The sequence below is a fragment of the Dromiciops gliroides genome, chromosome 5 (assembly GCF_019393635.1).
Source record: "Dromiciops gliroides isolate mDroGli1 chromosome 5, mDroGli1.pri, whole genome shotgun sequence".
NCBI lineage: Eukaryota > Metazoa > Chordata > Mammalia > Microbiotheria > Microbiotheriidae > Dromiciops > Dromiciops gliroides.
The window spans coordinates 281,690,957-281,712,984 of record NC_057865.1 but is presented as its reverse complement, the minus strand read 5'-3'; the positions used below and the strand labels follow the sequence as shown (position 1 = coordinate 281,712,984).

Sequence of the window (22,028 nt, the reverse complement as noted above, 5' to 3'; positions counted from 1 at the left end):
ATCGCCTGCGCTGGCACAAGGCAATTTCCACCTCCTGTTGCCATCCCACCCTCCCAGTCTGGATGTGGGGGACTGCCGGTGCAAAGAGGAACAAGCTTCCCTCTGACCTCAGGCCTTCCTTCTCCGGCTATATTTGTCCCTTGGGGGAAGAGGAGAGGAGCGGACAGCTTTCTCTTGTGCTCAGGTTTGACTTCCAAACCTTCTATGCCCTCTTCTGCCTAATCCCCACCCTTCAGAGGTAGGTAGACATTGAAGGTGGGTGAGCAGCGCTAGTCTTCCAACACCCCTTCACCAAAAGGGCCCAGGACAGAGCACTGAGGGATACTTAGGGTTAGAGGGTGTGCTCTAGAGGAGGATCCAGCAAAGGAGGCTGAGGGGAGGTCAGATAGGAGGAGGACCAGGAGAGCCCAGTAGTGTCGATGTTCTCCCTGTGGCTCCAAGAAGCTGTGGCATGCTCAGTGGCCACAAGCTGGTTGTGGGTAACTAACGGGGTAAACCAGGAGGCGGGTAACAGACAGGCCTCAAACCTGCCCGTGAGTTAGGGGATGTGAAGACTCCCGCTGGCGGGATGGGTGGATGGAAGCAGCTAAAGCAGGGGCTGCGGAGCGCTTAGAGCTCGGTCAGACATCATCGATGCCAAAGTCATTCACCGCATCCCGGGCCATCACCAGCCATCCTGACTTGTGTCTCGCCGCTGGACTCTGATGGCTTTGGAAAAGAGAGTGTCTGACGACTGTGCAAGTTAAGACATCACCGACGACCTCATTGGTCCTTTTGAAAACAAAGGACAAACAACAACACCAACTTCACTTGGGGAGCTCATGGGCTCCCACGGATTTAAGTATCATCTCCATGCTGATGATTCTCAGACCTGCCTATTCTGTCCCAGCCTTTCTGCTGAGCTCCAGGCTCGCGTCTCCACTGCCGAGCGGACATCTCAGGCTGGATGTCTAGTAGATGTCTTAAACAGAGCACATCTAGAAAAGAACTCGTTATTTCTCCCCCAGTGCCCCTCCTCGCCCCCTGGATTCTTGCAGAAGGCAGCACCATCCTTCCAGTCCCTCCGGTTCACAAGCTAGGAGTCAGCCTGGGCTCCTCACTGTGTGTCACGCCCCAAACCCAAGTTGTGGTCAAGACCTGTTGATTTTACCTCTGCAACATCTCTGGAGCTCGGCCCCCTCTGCTCTCCTCTGGCACATAGCATCCCGGTGCCGGCCCTCCTCACCTCACGCCTGGACTACTGCAGGGGCCTCCTGGGAGCTCTGTCTGCCTCAAGTCTCTCCTCACTCGAGTTCATGCTCCATTTAGACTCTAAAGGGATTTTCCTAAAGACCCCACCACATCACCCACCCCCCCCCTCATTAACTCCAGATCAAATATAGAATGCTCTGCTTGGCATTCAAAGCCCTTAATGCCCTAGCCCGCTCCTGCCTCTGCAGTCTTCTTCCACCTTCCTCCCTGCCGTGTGGTCTTCCATCCGGTGACACTGGTCCCCTGTTCTGTGAGCCAGATACTTCATCTCTTCCCTGTGGGCCTTTTCTCTGGCTATCCCCTCAGGCCTGAAATGTTCTCCCTCCTTCCTTCTGACTGCTCACCACCCCAGCTTCCTTTAAGTCACAACTCAAATCCCATCTCCTACAAGAAGCCTTTCCCTACCCCTCTTAACTCTCCTGCCTTTCCTGTTAATTATTTCCTGTTTATCCTTTATATAGCTTGTCTGTTGTCTCCCTGTTAAATGGTAAGATCCCTGAGGGCAGGGACTTTTTGCCACTTTTTGTGCCCCCAGCTCTTAGCACCGTGCCTGGCACATGGTAGGCCATAAATGTCTACCAATAAGTCAGTAAATGTTTGTCGATTGAAAATTCCATAATTTACCTTTATTCTTGTGAGAAGTAATCTTTAGCATCCTTTTGTGTAATTTAAAATTCTAAATGTGGGTTCTAACCTGTCCCCCCCCCAAGTTTTGGGGGGAAACTGGCTAAAATCACTGATAAATGAGTTTAGGCTTTTTAAGGGTATATTGAAAGATATAAGATAGTAAAGAGAGAGAAAGATTGAGAACAGATTTCTTACAGCATGGAAATCCTAGCTTTCCTACCAGCCCATGTGAAGTCCTCCCACCACACCAATGTCTCCACAAGAGGAAGAAATCCTCCGCCAGCCTCATGTACCTCCTTCATGTTCTCCTCCCAGAAATGGGAGATTCTTCAAGCTGATTGGCTAGCGTCATTCAAATTCATTGGTTCACTGGACCCGAAGGTGGTCTCGATGTACAGTTCAGTTTTTAGCTTCTGAGAACAATACCATCTTAAGGGCCAGCCAGATGTGCTTACAATCTAGTTAACTGGAAGTAGGCTACTCAGCAGTCAATCACTCTCGCTTAATTCAATCAGTTTAGATTAATCTCCAGGTGGGCCTTTGAATATCTGCTAAATCCCCTTATCTACCACATTCCATTATCTTGACACACTTTGTTACCATGAATTCACATGGAGACTGCCACAATGATAGGTACTTCTTCCCTTTACTGGCCTTGGTGATTATTTTATTACAAAAATATTAACAGGTTCGGGTGAGCAGAAGTTTAAGACCTATATTCACGATTCATCTCAGAGTTTTCTCCATGCTAAAATCAGTTATACAGAATTTAAACATTGTTTCTGAGAAGAGAGCCTAATTATCAAAATTAAAATCGACATTTATATCTACAGGCCAACCCTCCAATATCACTGCCAGCTAAGAGCCTTTTTCGTCTGTGCTAAGCAAACATTAGCCAGGAAATGAATGTAAAGTGATTTATTTCCTGCCTTATTGCTTTGATTTTTAAATTGGGAACTTGTCTTGAACTTGGATAACGATGGAAAAGATTTATCTAAGTCATCTTCTCTCGTTAGAATGTTGGGGTTCCTGCAGGATATCTCTGTGATTAGTGGTAGTGGCACTTGTCTATACCATGTCTATTCATCTAGGAGCAGAGTATGGTCAACTTGGGATTGGAGTAAGGTCATTATTCTTTTCCCCCTACAGTTGTTCTACTAAGAGGCTGGAGTGTGCTGGAATCAGCTCAAGCCAATTGTTACATTTTCAGAGTCAGCATCTGGAAATCAGTTGGATCCCAGGAAGTAGAAGTTGGGCTGTCCACCCCAATCTGAAACCACTAAGCCATGTACTTAACAAAATTGCCATATATCTTTTAGTTGGGTAGAAAATAGTAAATGCCCCCAGTTAATTAAACTTAATCAATATTGTTGTTTTTGCCCAAATAATAAAGAATGTGGAAAGAGCAAGTTATACCAGGTATACAGGGCATCTTTGGGTGTTTAACATGATTGTTATGCCAACAAAAATGGTTCTTCCTTTGTGTAAGGAGGCCGCTGCCAACTGTGCCTTAGTCATAGGGATAAAGGGGTGTTGGAGTGGAGAGGGAATGTGTCTGTTTTGTTTAGCCAAAGTCCCTCGTGAAGTGTCCATCATCAGTTCTTCATCAATCCTGCCCACTTTGGTTGGGTATGTTTCATTTGTTCCTTGTTTCATAGCCTGCTTCTCAGCACTCATTTACCCAGATCGAGCTCAGCAAAGTCAGTGGTATAAACAGTCACTAAGTCTCCATCAAGTCCTCCACAAAGCACAAGGGCCCCAATAAACTGACTCTTCAATCAGTTTCAGCTTAGAGGAGGCAGGAAAACCCCAACTCCCCACTTAACTAGCTTAGGCACTTGTTTCATCATTGGATACTTGAATGCCTCACGCTGTGTACTATGAGAGGGAAAATAGGCAGGCATAAGGTGTCTCTTTGCCTTCAAAGAGAAGGGACAGGAAGCATAAAAATTAAATAACGATGTACAATTTAATAAACAAGAGGGCAAGACGGTGATAGAAGAAACGTCCTCATGTCCTCCAGGACATGATGACTTGACTGGTGCAGACAGTAAATTATAGAAGATTTCAGTTTAGGGAATTAGCAGTTCAGATGGTAGTAGAATGCTTGAGTTAGAACTTTGAATTTGGAGGGGTAGGATTTGAGATGGGTCTTGACAGTAGACTTGGAGAAACAGAGAGTAGGGGGTGATATTGTATGTAGTTGAGCAGAATTCTAAAAGAATCAAGGTGGGGAAAGTACAAGACATGTTTGCGGGCCAGTGAATAACCCGATTTATCCAGCATGAAAGACCTATGTAAGGGTTAATACATTTGGAAAGGGAACTAGGTTGGGATCAGGTTGCAAAGGGCTTCAAGTGCCAGGTTAAGAAGTCTGTGCCTCATCCTGCAAGTCAGAGTGATATTTTAGGAGAATTAATCCAATGGCCACATTGGGATAGGTTGGTAACATCTACTCCCCTGTCTCCCATGGAAACGTGGAGGACAGAAACCTCTCTTCATTTCTTTTATCCCCAGCAACAGAGTCGTTCTACACATGAGGTAGCCAGATTTCTTTTTCTCTCTGAGATAGAGATCAACTGTAAGAATCCGTGAGTGGGTTTCTTTTTTTTAGAAAAATTATATTTCTTCATGTGAATTGCCAAGTGAGCCAAGGGCAGCTGGCCAAATGAGCTCTTCTCAGAAGCTGAACGATATTTCGTGAGGCCAGCACGAAACATTTACTGGAAACGTCTCTTTCTTAATTTAACTAAACTTGAATTTGAGCTTTGAAGTCATCCCCAGATGTGCCTGATGAGAACTCCTTCATCCCATCAATCATTGAGCTTCCTATAACCGTAGCCCTGAAAATGAGACCCCCGGGGAGCCTGGGGTCTTCTGCTAGTAGTTTGTTCTGTCCAGGCCTCTTGTTGCTGTCCAGGCCTCTTGTTGCTGTCGTCACTAATCTATGGGACACTCTAGGTACCTTCCGCTCCTTTGGCCAAGTGGTTTGTCTCTTTCAATGCTGGGTAGCTCTAAAGAAATGCTAATAGCTCAGCTGGAAGTTGGAACAAAGTATGTGTCATGAAGCCAGGAAGATTTCATTTCATTTTTTGGAAACACTTAAGAGCTGCAAGGTAAGAATTAGCCAGTAGTATATAAAAACTTCTTGGCTGCCCCGTCATAGTAGGTGTAAAACGTCCTTCCCTGCCCCCCCCTTTTGTTTTTTTCACTAACTTTGCTGTTCACTTTTCATTTTGATTTTGACTTATCTAGGAAAATGTTGCTATTCTCTTTCAAAACCTCAGTTAATTTGATTTTTTACTTCTTTGCAGCTAATGATTATAGTAGCCACTGTGTCTGTATTTCTGATATTATTAGCCCAGAAAGAAAGAAATAGTGGATACAGAAATGAACATACCTGGTGAAGAGTTTTTTAATCACAGGTGTTTTTTTTCCCCTTCATTTTAACTGGGGAGTAGTAATGACATTTTGGTAAAATTCTGGTAGTCAAATTGTGATCCTTACAAAAGCCTTCCAGCTGATCATTAGCGATCTCTTGTTTTAAATTCCCCACAAAGGAGGTTGCAGCTGGCACTGATATTCTGGGGTTTAATAACACATGCTTTTTTGCATTTGTATCGAAGCATTCCTTATCTAATAGGACGCTGAGAGCACATTACCCTGAGACAATCCCCAGAGAACATTAAGATGAGCTGGAGTCCATCAGAGCTTGCATTTCTGTGACAGATCCCCTGCACTGAAAACATCTATCTGAATGCCTTCTTTGCTTCCAGTGTAAGTCGTCACAGAGGATTCTGGGACTTGCATGGAGACTGGAAGGGAGCCCCCTGGAGAAGTACAGGGCTGTATTTTGTTTGGTCTCTCCTGAGACGTCTAGTGCCTGCTTAGGAGTTGGTGGTACATGTTATAGTTGTTCTTGGTCTCACGTTTCTTCCATATGGTGATTATTCCCTGGCCAGCTTGAATAGTTCTTGGTCTCATTTATGCTCCTATCAGATGAGCAATAGGGATAGGGTGTGGACCGAAGCTGTGATTTCATTGGTATAGGGATCCCCCAGTGTGGAAACCCTCCACCATGCCGATGGGTACCTTCTCTGCAACTTGTTATGTTTGAGAGTTGTCCAGAGCACTGAGAAGTTAGGTGACTGGCCCAGGGTCACATATCTAGTATGTGTTTATGGGACCCAAATTATCCACTGTGTCATGCAGACTTTCTTACCCAGAATTCATTTCACATCATTCATTTTAGAAAGCTACCTTAGGAAACAAACAAAAAAATTATATTTTACTACCAGCACAATAGGAAACAAATGAGTTTTACCAGAATAAGATAGTTGACTAATACGTTGTTGTTGTCATTCAGTAGTTTCAGTCCTGTTTGCCAGAAAGTGAGGCAGACAGGATAAAGTGACTTGCCCATAGCTACACAGCTAGTAAGTGTCTGAGGCTGGAACTCGGAGGCTTCCTGACCTAGATAGAGTCAGGACCCTTCAGGCCTAGCACTCTATCTCCTGTGCCACCCCGCTGTATCACCTGAAAAGTGCTAAGTGTCTAAGGCCATTTAAGTGATGATCGCAGGAGCTAAGGAAAGAGTCCAAATAAAAACATGTGACCAAATTGTCATGGATTGCCTCGATCGCCCAAGAACTCTGCATTTTTGTATAGCCCTTTGTGGGTCTTCATTATTTAACTTGGTTAATACCTGGAAGCTTCCATTTTCTAAGCATGCATTTGTTCCTTTGCTTATTTCTGCATAACATTTTGCTTTGAAGAAAACTGTGGAACTCTTGGGAAGTAGTCACATGGTTCCAAAGTTGGAGGGGACCAGTGGTCATCTAGTCTGGTCCTTACCCAAGACACAGATCCTCTTGATCTTTGGGGCTGTCTTTGGGGCTGTACCAACCCCAAACAATAAAGCACGGAGTGTCTAGGGATGCAGAGACTCAAATGAAACGGTGCCTACCTTCCAACAATTGACATTCCATCAGCGTTTACACACCCAAGTAAATAAAAAATGTCGACAAGTAGAGGATCCTAGCATCGGGCCGAGCCTCAGGAGCATAGAGTAGGGCCAGGAGCAGAGAGCATTGGACCGGGCTACTTCAGACCTCTTAGAACCAATTGTTCAATTGTCAATGTGGGCATTTATATCCCAGGCATTGGCAAATGCTATAACCAAGGCTAAAATTATTATTCTGTTGATTGGACTTCAGAAGGTGATGGAGAAAACGTTAATGATACAGATTAAACTGAGAAGCGTGTCATGTATACATTTTGGGGGAATAGCTAATTTAAACATATATGACCATACATACCCTTGGCGTGAAGGAGCCTCGGAGGCTATTATTGAGTCCAGCTTCCTTGTTTTACAGATGAAGAAAACGAGGCTAAGAGAGCTTAAAATCCTCATCGGGGCTCTCACAGTCACTGTCTTGGGCAAGGTTCAAAGACGGGTCTTCCTGAGCCCAAGCCTAGCGTTTTTGCTCCTGATGGGGGAAGTGGCTCGTGAGCTGAGCTTGGAAGGAAGCTGGGGAGTCGAGGAGGCACAGGGAGCAGCTTGGGCAAGGTCGCTCTGCTTTAGCACAGCTACTTTGGCCGCCACATAGGGCACAGGTTAGAGAGTCTGAATTGGGGAAATGAACTAGGAGGTTGCAGCAGTAGTCTGGGTGAGAGGGGATGAGGGCCTGGAGTAGGATGGATGGTGGCCATGTGAGGGGAGAGAAGCAGATGGATGCAAAATGTTATTGGGGGAGGCAGCTAGGTTGTGTAGTGGATAAAACACTGACCCTGGATTCAGGAGGACCTGAGTTCAAATCTGGCCTCAGACACTTGACACTTACTAGCTGTGTGATCCTGGGCAAATCACTTAACCCTCATTGTCCACACCCCCTCCCCAAATGTTATGGACGTAGAATTGGCAAGTCTTGGCAACTGGCTGAATATGGGGGTGAAGCAGAGAGAAGAATCAAGGAAGACTTCTGAGGGTGTGGCCCAGGAGGTGTGGCAAAGATGGCTGTGCCCCAGGAGAAATAGACAAGTGGTCCAGCAAGTGCTTATGCTCCTGCAGTGACAAAGGAGCCCCATCTGCACTCATTAGGCTCCAGGTAGGAGGAAGGCCTTCCATTTATGGGGCGGAATCCTACCCTTCTGTTGCTTGTTCATGTTTTCCCTCTTAACTTTCTCATGTTTGTGGGGGAAAAGCTTCTTTAATCATCTTAAGTGAGTGCTAATGAATTTTGTGTTTACTAAATGAGAGATGATGAGGGAATCGTGAAGCTACATTTAGTTTAAGTCCTAGTAATTATCATCTCAGTTTTGTAAGTATCATAATGCTCTAAACTGCTTTATTTTGGGTACGTTGGCACAAAAAAGAAATTGACTTTCACTGTTTTAAGAAAAAAATGGAAAATTTCAAGGGAGGTTCATGTTGTTACTGTTTCTGTACTTTTCGGTTTTCCGTGGGATTAAAAAAATCCAAGATTCTGATTTCCACATTAGCAAATGAGTGTTATTAAAGTTGATTCATTGCCAGTACTTTGCTAAGCATTGGGCCACATATATAGATTAGTCAGGCTTTGATTTCCTGGGCCTCTTGCTGCTTACCTTTGGGTATGTGAGTTTCTATTCTTGCATGGAGCCCAATTGTAATCTTTTTTATTTTTTATTTTATTTTATTTATTTATTTTGTGGGGCAGTGATGGTTAAGTGACTTGCCCAGGGTCATATAGCTAGTAAGTGTCAAGTGTCTGAGGCTGGATTTGAACTCAGGTCCTTCTGAATCCAGGGTCGGTGCTTTGTCCACTGCGCCACCTAGCTGCCCCAATTGTAATCTCTGAAAGAGGCTGTAAGAAGTTAATAACTGGCATCTAGGCCCTGAAAGTCACTAAACAGTCAAGTTCCTGGTCTATGAGGTACAGATGATAATTCAGGAACCATTCAATGTAGTTCATTTCAGTAAAAATGCATTTCCCCCACTCTGTGAAGGCCCTGTCATCTTTCCAGGTTTAGCACCTAAATGTGGTGAGGCAGCCATGACCCTCTTGGGAAAAATGTCCCCCTTCTTTGTAAGTGCCTTGGATTGCCATTGGTAGGGTAGATATGGGCCAGGGGTCTGCCTTGGGCTCTCTCTCTGCCTGTGGATGTGGGTGGCAGTGCCACCCCAGTCTGTGCTGCACACGTGACTGTGCACCACCTCATTTACTCACACTGAATCCCTATATTCCCCTTGGGGCTCTCGTTTCCCAGAGTGCCCTGGAGGTCTCCGTCGTATTCCCAGCTGGAGGCAGAGATGATTTTTCCAGGGCCTCCCCAACCTATGGCTTCATGCTAATTCACAGTTTCACCCTCCCGCTAACAGCGTAGTGGTGAGCACAGACAGACGGGCTGACAACATTATAGAACCGTTTCCCAGTGCCCCTCATCCAGAGGTATGCTCATTTCAGCAGATTGAGCCCCATTGGGGGCGTGCCTTCTGGTTTGTGCTGGAGTGCTGTCACTGGTACCATGAAGCCAGAGCTAGAGCAGCCCGCCTTCCTTTTCTGCCACTGTGGTGGAGGAGTTGGGACGGTTCCCTTTCCCAGCGCAGCCTGACATTTCGCTGCCTGGTCGCATCTTCAGAGAATTCTCTCTAGGCAGTATTCCCTGTTGCCTCCCGTTAAGATGACTTTTCTGTTTATTTGGGGGGAGAGAGGAATGTGGTGGTGTTAAAAAAAAAAAAAGGAAAGGAGAATCGGTAGTGTTGAAGAAATGGGTGCAGAGGGACTTGTTAACCGTCTGCAGGCTTCCTGTCTGTCGCGTCTCCAGCTTTTCTGTTAGACTCTTCTCAGATTGTGGAAGCTATTTTAGATGTATGGTTTGTTTGTTCATCTCTTGTTTGGGTGTGTTTTTCATCTTCTTCCTAGAAGGAGTCAGCTTCTAGTTAGTTCCATCTCGGCCAATAAGTAACTAGGAGTGTAACTTTGAGTGTGACTTTGTGGTGGGTTCCGACTTTCAGGCCTATGGATTTATTAAACAGTGCTTACCATTTATCTAACAAATCAGGGCCTGTCACCTTCCTCAGCTTTGGCACTGGACCTGGAATACTGGGGGAGACAGACTTTTGTGTATTCTAAACAATTAATCAAATAAGACCAATTAATTAAAAGAAAACGATTAACAGTACAAACCAGGATACAACATTAGGACATCTGATTTCTAATTGGAGGAAAGATTAGGGACTTTCCAAGTTGGGAGGGGGAGAGTGAGCAGGTGCAGTTCCCTCAAAGGAACCTGGGAGCAAGGACTTATTGACCAGTGCGGGGCCGGTTTTCAGGTAAGACACTTGAGATCAGTTTCTGGATCTGACCGGGTCTGGTCAGCATAACCAAGGTTCTTACGTAAGGGTCTTTAAGCAGCAGGGAGAGGTGGTCCAGTTTCCCAGCCAGGTAGGGCTCAGTTCAAACAATTCAATAAGGTTTTCTCTCGAGTCTCACAATTAAATAAAGTTTTCTCACAATACAGAAGTTGGATTAGACCCATAATTGAATAGAAAGGGAGCTGACCTAGCTCCAGAATTGAGTTACTGTGGTTCACTCAGTTTCCACAATGACCCACTTGCTGTCCTAATCACCTTATAAGTTCCATAGGCCTGTTTTCATCATCTAGAAAACAGGACTGTGGGAGAATTGAATCAGATGATGTATGAGATCTCTTTCAGTTCTAAAAATCTATTTCTTTTCAAAATGTGGGAAAAGTCTGTACCTAATTAAGTCATACCAGGCCCTGAGGAGAGGGGAAGGAAGATGCCCTGGGCATACTGGGCTTCTCTGCCACCCAAAGCATCCAGGATGGAATGTCCCTGTTTCACCCAGAACGTGCTTCTCAAATCAGGGGGGATGGGTATTTGGAAGCTTGCTTACTGCTAGCTTCTTAATGGTAATTTTAGAAATAAACCAAAGTCTCCTTCTTTTAGTTGCTCCTTCTCCCCCTTCTGTATACATTCCTAAAGGTTCTAAGTTCCTTCACAGAAGAGCTGTTATAATGCTATATTGTAGTTGTTCAGTTGTTTCAGTCATGTCTGACTCTTCATGGCCCCATTTGGGGTTTTTCTTGGCAAAGATATTGGAGTGGTTTGCCATTTCCTTCTCCAGTTCATTTTATAGATGAGGAAACTGAGGTAAACAGGCTTAAGTGGCTTGCCCAGGGTCACCCAGCTAGTAAGTGAGGCTGGATTTGAACTCAGGAAGATGAGTCTTCCTGATTCCAGGTCCAGCTGCACCTGTCCACTCTATCTACTGTGTCACCTATCTGCCCCATTAAATGCTATTTTCACCTTTCAAGAGAAGACAATTATATGCTTATTTTCGTCCTGTCTTTTTGAAAGGATTGGTCATAAATAATACTGTAATGGGTTCAGATAAATATCTTACAGCTGGAGAATTATTTTACTGCCTTGTTTTAGAAGATGAGTCTTTCAGAATTTGGAAACACAATGTTTCCCATTATTTCTCAGGTTTGAAATTTGAGACTTAGAGTCTGTTCTTTTGGGGGTGATCCCTAACAACACTTAGGAGAGGCAGCATGGTGTAGTGCCTTGGAGTCAAGAGTTGGTGGGCAAGATCTTGGGTGCTCTGGTTATCCAAGTCAAATCGCAAGGATTAATTAAGCTCTTACTGTGTACCAGGCATTGGGCTAAGTACAGGGACACAGAGATGGGTGAAACCAACCCCTGCTCCCAAGGAGCTTCCAGTCTGATGCAAACAACTGCATACAGACAAGATCGACTGGACACACTGGAGATAACCCTACAAGGTGCAGGCATTGAGGGGGACAGGGCAGATGTCAAAGTCTGGAGGATGCAGGGGCAGGCAGGACAGAGCCTGTCATGGGTAGAGCCCAGAATGACTTGGGCATCAAGTCTGGCCTTTGACACATACTAGCTCTGTGATCCTGGGCAAGTCACTTCACCCCTAAGGCCTCCACCAGGCAGCTCCTAGTAACCATGAATGACGAACAATCGTTGACCTTATCGGCTGAAGGTATTTCCTCTTGTTGATACTTCCCTACACCAATAAAAGCACAGGTTTGCCCTCTCCCTGTCCCGGTGTCCCCCTCCCCACCTTCCCATCATTCCCACTTTGGTCTTTAGGTCTTTTCCACCCTTTGGTCACTTAGGCTGATTTATTAGTATCCCAGGACCCTTCCTATCGATCGTATTTCCCAAAGCAGGTGTTCCAGACTTTCTGTTCTCGTGTCTTCACCACTACCCTTTCCCTTCAATAGATGACCTCGTTCATACTTTTGTCGTGCCTGAGGACATCCCCACTCCAACTCACCAAGTGGGTTCCCTAGGGAAAGCTGCCTTCTCAAGATGCTTCATAGGTCCAAACCCCTAACACCATAGCTTATGAGCCCCACTGGTGTATTTACCATGAATAGTCAAACAGTGGACTCAGCTCAAAGTAAAGAGTAGTTAATGAAATGGCATTGTGGGAAATATACCAACAAAGCATTTCCCCAATAAACCTGGGGCCTGGTCTTCCTCAGATGCACATACATCAGTGGAGGAGTTGAGCACACATGGAGAGAACACCTGAGAATCTTAATGAGAAATGCGTCCACCCAGAAGCTGCTTCTGTTGTCCTGTGTAGATGAATAGCTGGAGAAAAGGCAAAGAGAGGGAGCACATTGTCTTCCATCTTGCCACATTTTGGGTCTTTTCACGTGCAGATGCAGCCTGCCCAAAGGCTCATGAGAAAAGACAAGTCATTCGGGATGAGCTCCTCTTTCTTTTCTGCTCTCCCCTCAAAACCTCTTGGCATCACGCTTCAGTCTGTGTTCAGTTGATATCAGTTCTTTCTTTGGAGGTGGATGGTATATTCCAAACCCTCTAGGATTGTCTTGGATCGTTGTATTGCTGAGAATAGTTAAGTCATTCACGGTTCATCAATATTTGCTGTCACTGTACACAGCGTTCTCCTGGTTCTGCTCACTTCGCTGTACATCGGTTCATGTAAATTTTCCAGGCCTTTCTGAAATCATCCTGCTTGTCAATTCTTATAGCACAGTAATATTCCAGCACCATCATATGCCTTCAATTTCCAATTCTTAGCCACTACAAAAAGAGCGGCTATACATATTTTTGTACAGATAGTTCTTTTTCTCTTTTTGGGGATGTCTTTGGGGTATAAACCTACCAGTGGTGTTGCTGGATCAAAGGATATGCACAGTTTTATAGCCCTTTGAGAATAGTTCCAAATTGCTCTTCAGAATGGTTAGAACCAGTTCACAATTCCACCAACAGTGAATTAGCGACCCGGTTTTGCCACATCCCCTCCAACATTTATCATTTTCCTTTTCTGTTGTATTTGCCACTCTGATAGGTGTGAGGTGATACCTCAGAGTTGTTTTAATTTGTATTTCTCTGATCAGTAGTGATTTTGAGCTTTAATTTCTTTGTTTAAAAACTGCTTGTTCATATCCTTTGACCCTTTATCAATTAGAGAATGACTTGTATTTTATAAATTTGACTCAGTTCTCTATATATGAGAGAATGAGGTCTCCCCATTCTTTTTTTTTTTTTGGGTGGGGCAGTGGGGGTTAAGTGACTTGCCCAGGGTCACACAGCTAGTAAGTGTCAAGTGTCCAAGGCCGGATTTGAACTCAGGTACTCCTGAATCCAGGGCCGGTGCTTTATCCACTGTGCTATCTAGCCGCCCCTGTCTCCCCATTCTTAAAAAAGCTTCCCTTGGCCCTGCCTTCTTCCCCAAGCAATCAGCCTGTCTTTCTCCTGCCTTTTATAGCCAAACTCCTAGAAAAAGCTATTTAAACTAGTGACCTCTCCTCTCGCTCATCTCTCACAGCCTTTTGAGGAAATGCTGCTCACTGACAGTTTTGGTGATCTCTTAGTTGCCAAGTCCATTGGCCTGGTCCTGATCTTCATCTTTCTTGACCTTTCTGCAGCACTTGAGGCTGTTGACCCCCCTTTACCCTGGCTTCTTTCACTGCCCTGGGGATTTTGTGATGCTGCTCTCTTGAATCCACCCTTTCCTTTGTAGCCATCTTTGCTGCAGTCTATCCTTAAGGTAACTGCAGGGGAACCTTGTGGTTTTGTCCTGGGTCCTCTTCTCTTTTTCTATCCTCTCTCTCCTTTCATCTCATCAACTCCCATGGGTTCACTTACTATTTCTATACAAATATATCTGCCCCACTCTTTCTCTTTTCTCAGATCCTGCATAACAAACTGCTCATTGGACATTCCAACTGGACACCCTCTGGAGGCCTCTCATACTCTGCATATCCACAACAGATGTCCATCATCTTTCTCCACAGACTCGCTCCTCCTCCTACCTTCCCAATTTCTGTCAAAGGCTGTCATAAGCTTGGAGTCCCCATTCCTGCTTTACTCACCTTCATCTCCTCTAGCCAATCAGCTCCTGGGTTTAGTTGATTCTGCCTTTTACACCTTTTCTCTATTCATATTGCCACCACCCTACCACAGACATAGCCAGACTAGTGGGCCGATCTCCTAATGAGCTCCCTGCTAGAAGTCCCTCCCCACTCAGATCTGAAGCTGACCAAGTGTCCACCATATTCAAAGGGCTCCAGCTGTTGTAGGATAAAATACCAGATGTTCTGTTTGTCCTTCACAGGGCAGCTCTAGGTCACCTTTCCAGGCTCGTTCCGAAGCCTTGCCCTTCCCGCCCTCTGTAGTCCGGCCAATCTCTTCTTCTCATTATTGCTTCCATGCAATGGGGCATCTCTACAACAGGGCACAACCTCCTCTCTTCCCTTCCTCTCAATCTCAGCTGAAGCACCCCCTCCTTAGTCCTCAGCCACACTGGGAGAGCCCTCCGAAATGACTTGGTTTTCATTCTCTACATTCTTGTGGTTTTGTTGTCTCCCCAGACAAAACGTAAGCTCCTTGAGGGCAGGGACTATTGTGGTTTGGTTTTTATCCCTAGTACCTCACACATTGTCTGGCCAAAGGCAATGTTTCATAAATTCCTGTGGATGGATTCGTAAGGCATCGTGGTCTTATTGACTGTCTCTGCTCCATTTATTCGATGTGACTTGCTTCCTGATTTTGGTCCTGCTCGCCTCTACTTGGCACATTTCCACATACTGTCGCCCCATCATTTGCGCAATAAACCCAGGAGCCCAGGGAGGGGCAGTACCCACCCAGACCACTGGTCCTGCTCTACAGCCATTATCCGAGGAAGTGATGACTGTAAAGAAGCCAGCCAAGGTAGCCCCACCAGCTGCCAGTCACTGGGCAACCTAGCTGAAGCGTCAGGACACCCTCAAGGGAAGACAAAAGGTAGCATGAGCCAGCAAGGTGAGCCGCTGCCGCCACCGCCACCTAGACTTGCCCAGGGTCACACAGCTAGTAAGTGTTAATTGTCTGAGGTCGGATTTGAACTCAGGTTCTCCTGACTCCAGGACTAGTGCTTTATCCACTGCGCCACCTAGCTGCCCCATACTTTTCTTCTTATATCCCCAGTCCTTAGCACAGTGCTTTGCACATAGTAAGAGCTTCATAAATGCTGGATTCATGAGTGAGTTCGTTTGCATTCTTCTTGGTCCCACAGTCTGACTTAAAGGTATTCATGGTTTTACATCAACTTACTATAGCATGTTATAGACCGGAAGTCTCCCAACTTCTTCGATCATATAGGAGAGTAATCAAAACATTTTGTACATCCCCCACTCTATGTATATTGACTTATGTATAAATTATATACTTGTGCTACTGTACTGATAACTGTGCAATACAAAGCGTACACAAAGAATAGCAATTTTAAAAGCAGGAGAAAAATGAAATGAACGTAACAGGGTTAGACTGTGCTTTAGAGAAGCCCTTTGGGAGCTGTGGGGAAGAGAGTGCTTGAGGCGGGTGGGCCTCGGGGAATATTGTGAAGGTAGAGTCTTGGCAATGGATGGGATATGTGGGATAGGGGAGAGCAGTGAGGATGCTAACAGGGAAGTTGTGAACCTAGTCGTGTACTCCACATAAATCGGGGGATTTGGAATAGAGTTGGTTTGGGCTGAAAGCTAGCGTAACAAAATCAGGAAAGTGGACCCCAGGCTGTCCAGTCCTGCCCATCCCATGAGACTATCTCACCCAAAAGGGAAAAATCTAGTGGCTTTTATTGACCTCAGAGCCCCTGGGGACATCCACCCAAGCCATGAGGTGGTCTGTGGAAAGAGCTGGGCATGGTGGGGGAGGAAGCTGCCTTGGGTACCTCAGTAATGGTCAGTTTATAACTGCTTTGAGGGGCCAGTGTCTGGCACAAAAGGGGAGTTCAGGTGGGAACTTGCTCAGTGGAGGGAGAAGGTGGAGTGGGGAGTTTTGGGGGACAAGGGTTGGTGTGATTGTGCTGGAGACAAGATCCATGACTGGCTTTCGCAGGTACGCTTCCCACTTTGCAGATGATTGCTCACTGACCCCTCCCGGCGTGGGATCAGCCCCCAGCCCCACTCTGGACACCACTACCAGAGGCCATGTGAAGCCTGACTAGTATTTTCAGAATGAAAATTCAGACGTTGGCCTACAGTGGTCTCATACAAAACAAACACAACACCCCCCAACAATAACGTTGCCCCTGAATCTTTCAGGGTCCAAGATGCTATGGTTTTGGGAGGAAGGGGACTTCATCTTTCTATCCCTGGCCCCTCGCACAGTGGTTGCACATGACAAATGCTTGTGTTTGGTTTTGAAGGCTGTGTCAAACAACACATCTGGTTTGTTTCAAAATCGACAAGATGCTTGACTCCATTGGACGTCAGATGGTTAGAAATCACTTGCTCTCATTTATTTACTGTCTATTCTCCTGAGGCAAGTGATGCTTTCAGCTCTATTTTACAAATATCATTTGTGAAGAAAGTGAGACTTGGGTGAAACTATTCTCCCACCCCCCAGAGTCACAGAGGACCCCCAACCCAAGGCTCCTGACTCCAAGCCCATTTCTTTCTGCAACCGCCTTTGGCTGGGTTTCATAGAGGTTCGAAGCTTTCTGTGTTCATAACTACTTGTGTCTGTGTCTGTGCTTTCTTGTCTCCTAGGTATCGGTGGTAATTTAGTAGCTATACAAGCTAGTAGAATTTCTACCTACCTCCATTTACATGGCAAACCAGGCGAGGTGCCCGATGAAGCCAAAGGCTGCTTCTACCCGTGCCGAACCTTCTTTGGTCCAGGTATGTGCTTTGGGCTGATCCTTTTTGTCAATTTTGTGTAAGATTAGGGAGCTCTCAGGCCAGTGGCATCAACTTAACTCCCCTGGTCAAGGACCATAGAAGGAATTGTTTAGAGGTGTATAAAAATAATGGGTTTTGCCAACGCCCAAAGGCCCCCAGATTGATTGCATTGATTGGATTGGCTGAGATTGACTGACTTTTCTGATTAACATACTTACAGAGGGAATGGAAAGCATAGATATAAACTTTGGGGGCAGCTAGATGGCACAGTGCATAAAGAAAGCACCGGCCCTGGATTCAGGAGGACCTGAGTTCAAATCCGGCCTCAGACACTTGACACACTTACTAGCTGTGTGACCCTGGGCAAGTCACTTAACCCTCATTGCTCTGCATAAAAATAAATAAAAATTTAAAAAGATATAAATTTTGTATCTTGGCAGTAAATAAATATTTGTTGTTGTCGTCATTCTTGTTACAAACGCAGATCTACTGTGTGTGGGGCCTGTGGTCAGGACAGAAAGGGAGAGGAGGTGATAGAACACTTGAAGATGAGCCACATGAAGCCCCTGACCCCATCCAGCCTATGCTATCCCCATTGTGGGAGACCATACGCATGGGTCAGTATGAGGGGCCCCCAATAGAGAGAGGAGCAGTGAGGACCAAGTGAGTAGCTCACTTTATCCACCTCAGCCAATTAAGTGTCAGCTTTGTTGTTACAAGGCAGATACCGAGAAGGAATAGGACACAGCCCCTCCAGGAGGAGAGGGAGACACATACACAGATGAATACTAAGGAGACACTGATAAACACACAGCTGAGATCTAAACAAATGCTGGGAGAGATTGGAGGGCGGATTCCCTTCCCACCTTCTGTAACTTACTGCAATCGGACATGATGAAACAGAAGGGCCTGGGAAGGCTTAGGGTCAGAAAGCATTGTGTCCTCGGATGCCCCAGAGGACTCGGATCATCCAGAGTCCAAGTGCAGGGCTTCCCATCTCTCAGCTCGAGGCTAGACAATCACAGAAGAACATAATAGAACCTGAAGAGTTGGCTGGGCCCTGGGGGCAACTGCCCGAGGAGACAAGGGTGCCCCTTTCCGCCCTTCTCTCCCTCCCCTCACAAGGGACTTCTGGAGCAATCTGACCAGACAGGCTTCCGCACGGATGGCTTCATGGTAATAGTAGCGAGGGGGCTGTGAATAGCAGGTAAAAATGATTTTTTAAAATGGGAGATGATGTTTGAGGAAGACATTCAAGCCGATGGGCTGCTCGGTGATACCGAAGTACAAAATGTCATTACCTTTGATCGTTATAAACCAAAATGTGATTTCACCTGAAATGCCTTTGTGTTTTCTATTACAGGCGTCAATAACAAATCTGCCCAAGTTCTGCTGCTTTTAGTGATTCCTGGACATTTAATTTTCCTCTATACCATCCATTTAATGAAAAGTGGTCACACTTCCCTGACTGCAGTCTTCATCGCCGTATTCTTATTTGCTGCTGTGTTACAGGTGAGAACTGGAACCTCTAGCGTTCTTTGTGGTGAAATCCCTTTCAGAATATGGCATTTGGTTGTTTTGTCTGAGTAGTCAAAAAGAACTGCGTTCACACGCTACGCACGTTCTCATCGGTTTCTTATCAGGTGTGGGCATAAATGGCCTGGGATATTAGGGCAGAAAAGAAGGGAGCCCATGCAGGCCACGGGAGAGGCAGCGTGGCAGAGCGTGGAGGGCGCTGGCCTGGCAGACACGAAGACCCGGGCCCAGCTCCCACCTCAGATGCCTGCTAATTGTGTCGACCCGGGTGAATCACATCTCCACTCTCGCCTCAGTTTCCTAATCTGCAAAATGAGTAGACTGGACTCAGTGACCTCCCAGGTCCCTTCTACCTTTAAATCTATGATTCAGTGATACTGATTTATACCTCTTAAAACTGACCATTTAACAGTTTCCTCTCAGGTGATGAAGTAGTAATGAGAGTAATTGTTCACATTTATATAAGCGCTCATGTTCAAAATACTTTCCTCTATCTGGTATGCAACTGTAGCGTGTGGGAGGTGTTGTCACCATTTTATAGCTGAAGAAACCAAGGCAGAGGAAGGTAAAATGACTTGCCTGAGATCACCCAGCTAAGAAATAGTGACGCTGGAAGTTGAATCCAATTACTCGAACTCAGAAGGCAGGAGCCCCTTCCCAGGCTGACTCTGGGCTGCTTCTCATCGCCCAACACAGTCTCTCAATGAAACAGGTGACTGGTTTTGCCCTTTACTGGGACTAGTCCTAAGAGAAGAAGTCTGGATTCTTTGTTGAAGTTCAGAGTGAATTCTAAGGCTAATTATTAAGAAAGGGTCACTAGGCTATAAACTTAGAAGGGACATCAGGGTCTTTTTATTTACAGATAAGGAAACTGATGTCTGTTCAGTAACTCAGAACCCTCGTACTGTACATCGATTTCTTCTTTTCTTATAGCACAATAGCATCCATCAGGTTCATATACCATGACTCATTCAGGTGCTCCTCTGTTGATGGGCACCTCTTTAATGTTCAGCTTCTTGCCACCACAAAAAGAACCGCTACAGATGCTTACATTTTAATATTCAGTGACTTAAAGGCAAAAGTTGGCATAGAGGAGGGTGTTGGAAAGCTTGACTCATGGGCTAAAGGCTTATAGGTTCCAGAAACCTCACATCTCTGTGTCTCAAATACTTTCCTCGAGAAGAGAGTGGGGAGCCAGTGGACGTGGTAAGCACCAGATGACATCATGAAAAGGGAATGTATGGATTTATAGACCCCCATATTATTGGAGTGACTGGTTGCCAATATGAGAATCATTTATGAAATATATATGTATGTATGTTTATATATAACTGACTTGTCAGAACAAAGATTAAAAATCAGTTTCATACTCTAGCACCTTACACACAGTATTGAAACTAGGAAAATCAGAAGAATATATGGTATGCAATTGACACAGCTCCAAACTGGCCCATTTCAACAACTTGTTGACGCCAGAAAATGGGTACAAGGACAGATGTCATGTATTATTATTTCCTAAGCTTACCCAATGTAAACCAGTCACCAAAACAGAGAGGAAGAAAGAGCCGAGAAGCTGCCTCGGCCAGCAGACCGTTGATGTTAAGCATGTTGATGAGGGAGCTAAGAACAAGACTGTTACGAACTCAGGTGGCAAATCTTAATGGAGTTGTGTGGTGGAAGGTTCTGAGCCATCTTGGCTCACATAACGGAGAAAAGCAAATTTTAAAAAAGGTTTAGAAAAGGACCTGATGAAAAAAGGTCTTCTCAAGGGCCTTTAAGGATGAGAGTAGGAGAAGAAAGAGACAAGAAAATGAAAAAAATCTGAACACATTTTTTCACCATTAACATGAGTAATGTTACCACATTTGGAGTGTAAAATCACAAGCCCTTTGTGCCACGTGAGGAAGTAAAAGTGATACTAAGGGAAAACAAAAATGTGAGCGCCAGTTGAACAGGACCAGCTGTATACAGAAGAGGTGACCCAATTTTGAGGGCATGCAGGATCACATTTCAAGGTATCTGAAAAAGGGGAAAATTCTAGACTTGAAAAAAATCTCAGTTGTTATAAAAAATACGATCCAGATGATACGGATAGCTGTCAGCCTCTATGCCTACTTTACCATGCATCAGATGCCTATTTAATGAAGGTGTGAGAAGGGTGGAGTTGAGACAGCTTGATCTCTTAGGCTCACGTGTCCTTCCTCCATGCTTCTGCCAGTCACTTACTGGGCAATAGCATGGATAACATGTTGTCTGGCTGCTTGGCCACTGTAGATGCATGCATTTGTCCTATAAATCTACCTTGAAGTTCTATGAAATAATTTCCAACTTCTAGTTCACACCGTAAGCTCTAAGTTTTGTTTTGTTTTGTTTTGAGTAAGAGTCCTGCAGCTAAATAATTTTATGTATCTTCCTTTTGTTTCTCAACTCAACTGTAAATGCTTGACTGTGAGATCATGGCTTGTTCTTCTTAATGTCCCCTCCAGTGCCTAGCATGGTGCTGAGCACACCGGAGACACCTTTTTGATTAAATGCTCAGACTCTTCATCTCTTTCAGTGCTATCTTTTCTGAAGTGTCTGCTCCTTTGAGTGCCTCCAACCAGCCAAACAAATGTCTGATGCACAGACGATTGCTAATGGACTTAGCCCAGTGGCCCAATGGAGACAGTCTCTTCTAATTACTTTCTCGCTCTCTCCCCCTGATTTCACTCCATCTTTGTCCTATCAGAAAAGCCTTAGAAGTGACTCGGCACCAGCCACCCCAGAGACATTGCAAAGCCAAGTACACGTGCTCTTGTTTTTCCCTAAACCTGAAATTGCTTTCTTTCATTAATATAAATTGAGTTTGCAGTAAATTAAAAAACAAAACTCCAAAGCTCTGGAATCAGATAGAAGAGTCTATTGAAACTATATGGCTTTTCTTGAAATGTGTAAATAGAAGCTTTCCAAAAAGCCTTGACTCATGACGCTCAGCTCCTCTTCTGGCTTGGGAGCAGAAGCACCTTTTTCACTTCTATTTATTGGGAGGACAAAGGGGACCTTTTATTTCAGGCTCTGAAACTGGCAAGCTAATTCTGAGGCAGCAGTGCCCCTTCTCTCCTTTGCAGCTGTGTCCTTGATCATGCTGGGTCCTTGCAGGCCAGTCTCTGTTCATGTTTCAGCCCCGCAGTGTCCAACCCGCATCTCCCTACTTCTTCGATTCTGGGACCCTTTCCGAGGCTTAAATCTGGAGGCCCAAGAACCATCCCAGAGCTTTGCTGGTTAAAGTAAAACCTCAATGAGGCCAAATTTCAGCATACGACCTCTGTCTTCAGTAGTTTGCCTGCCTTGTTCCCTGACTACATACTTCATGCACCTCTAAGCCTTTGGGTTAGGGGTAGGGTTAGAAATGAAATGAATTTATGGTTAGAGTTGTGGATGGATGGACTGGGGCAAAG

The 22,028-nt window shown here is 45.3% G+C and overlaps 1 protein-coding gene across 4 annotated transcripts in view; it reads left to right on the top strand.

Moving 5' to 3' along the window:
• SLC41A2 (solute carrier family 41 member 2) overlaps positions 1-22,028 on the top strand; it is a 142,184-nt gene that overhangs the window by 99,041 nt on the left and 21,115 nt on the right. For all 4 annotated transcript variants that reach the window (XM_043965642.1, XM_043965641.1, XM_043965639.1 and 1 more), the window contains exons 9-10: positions 16,924-17,055; positions 18,419-18,567. In XM_043965642.1, coding sequence (XP_043821577.1) covers positions 16,924-17,055; positions 18,419-18,567 — 281 coding nt within the window. The remainder of the gene's footprint in view (positions 1-16,923; positions 17,056-18,418; positions 18,568-22,028) is intronic.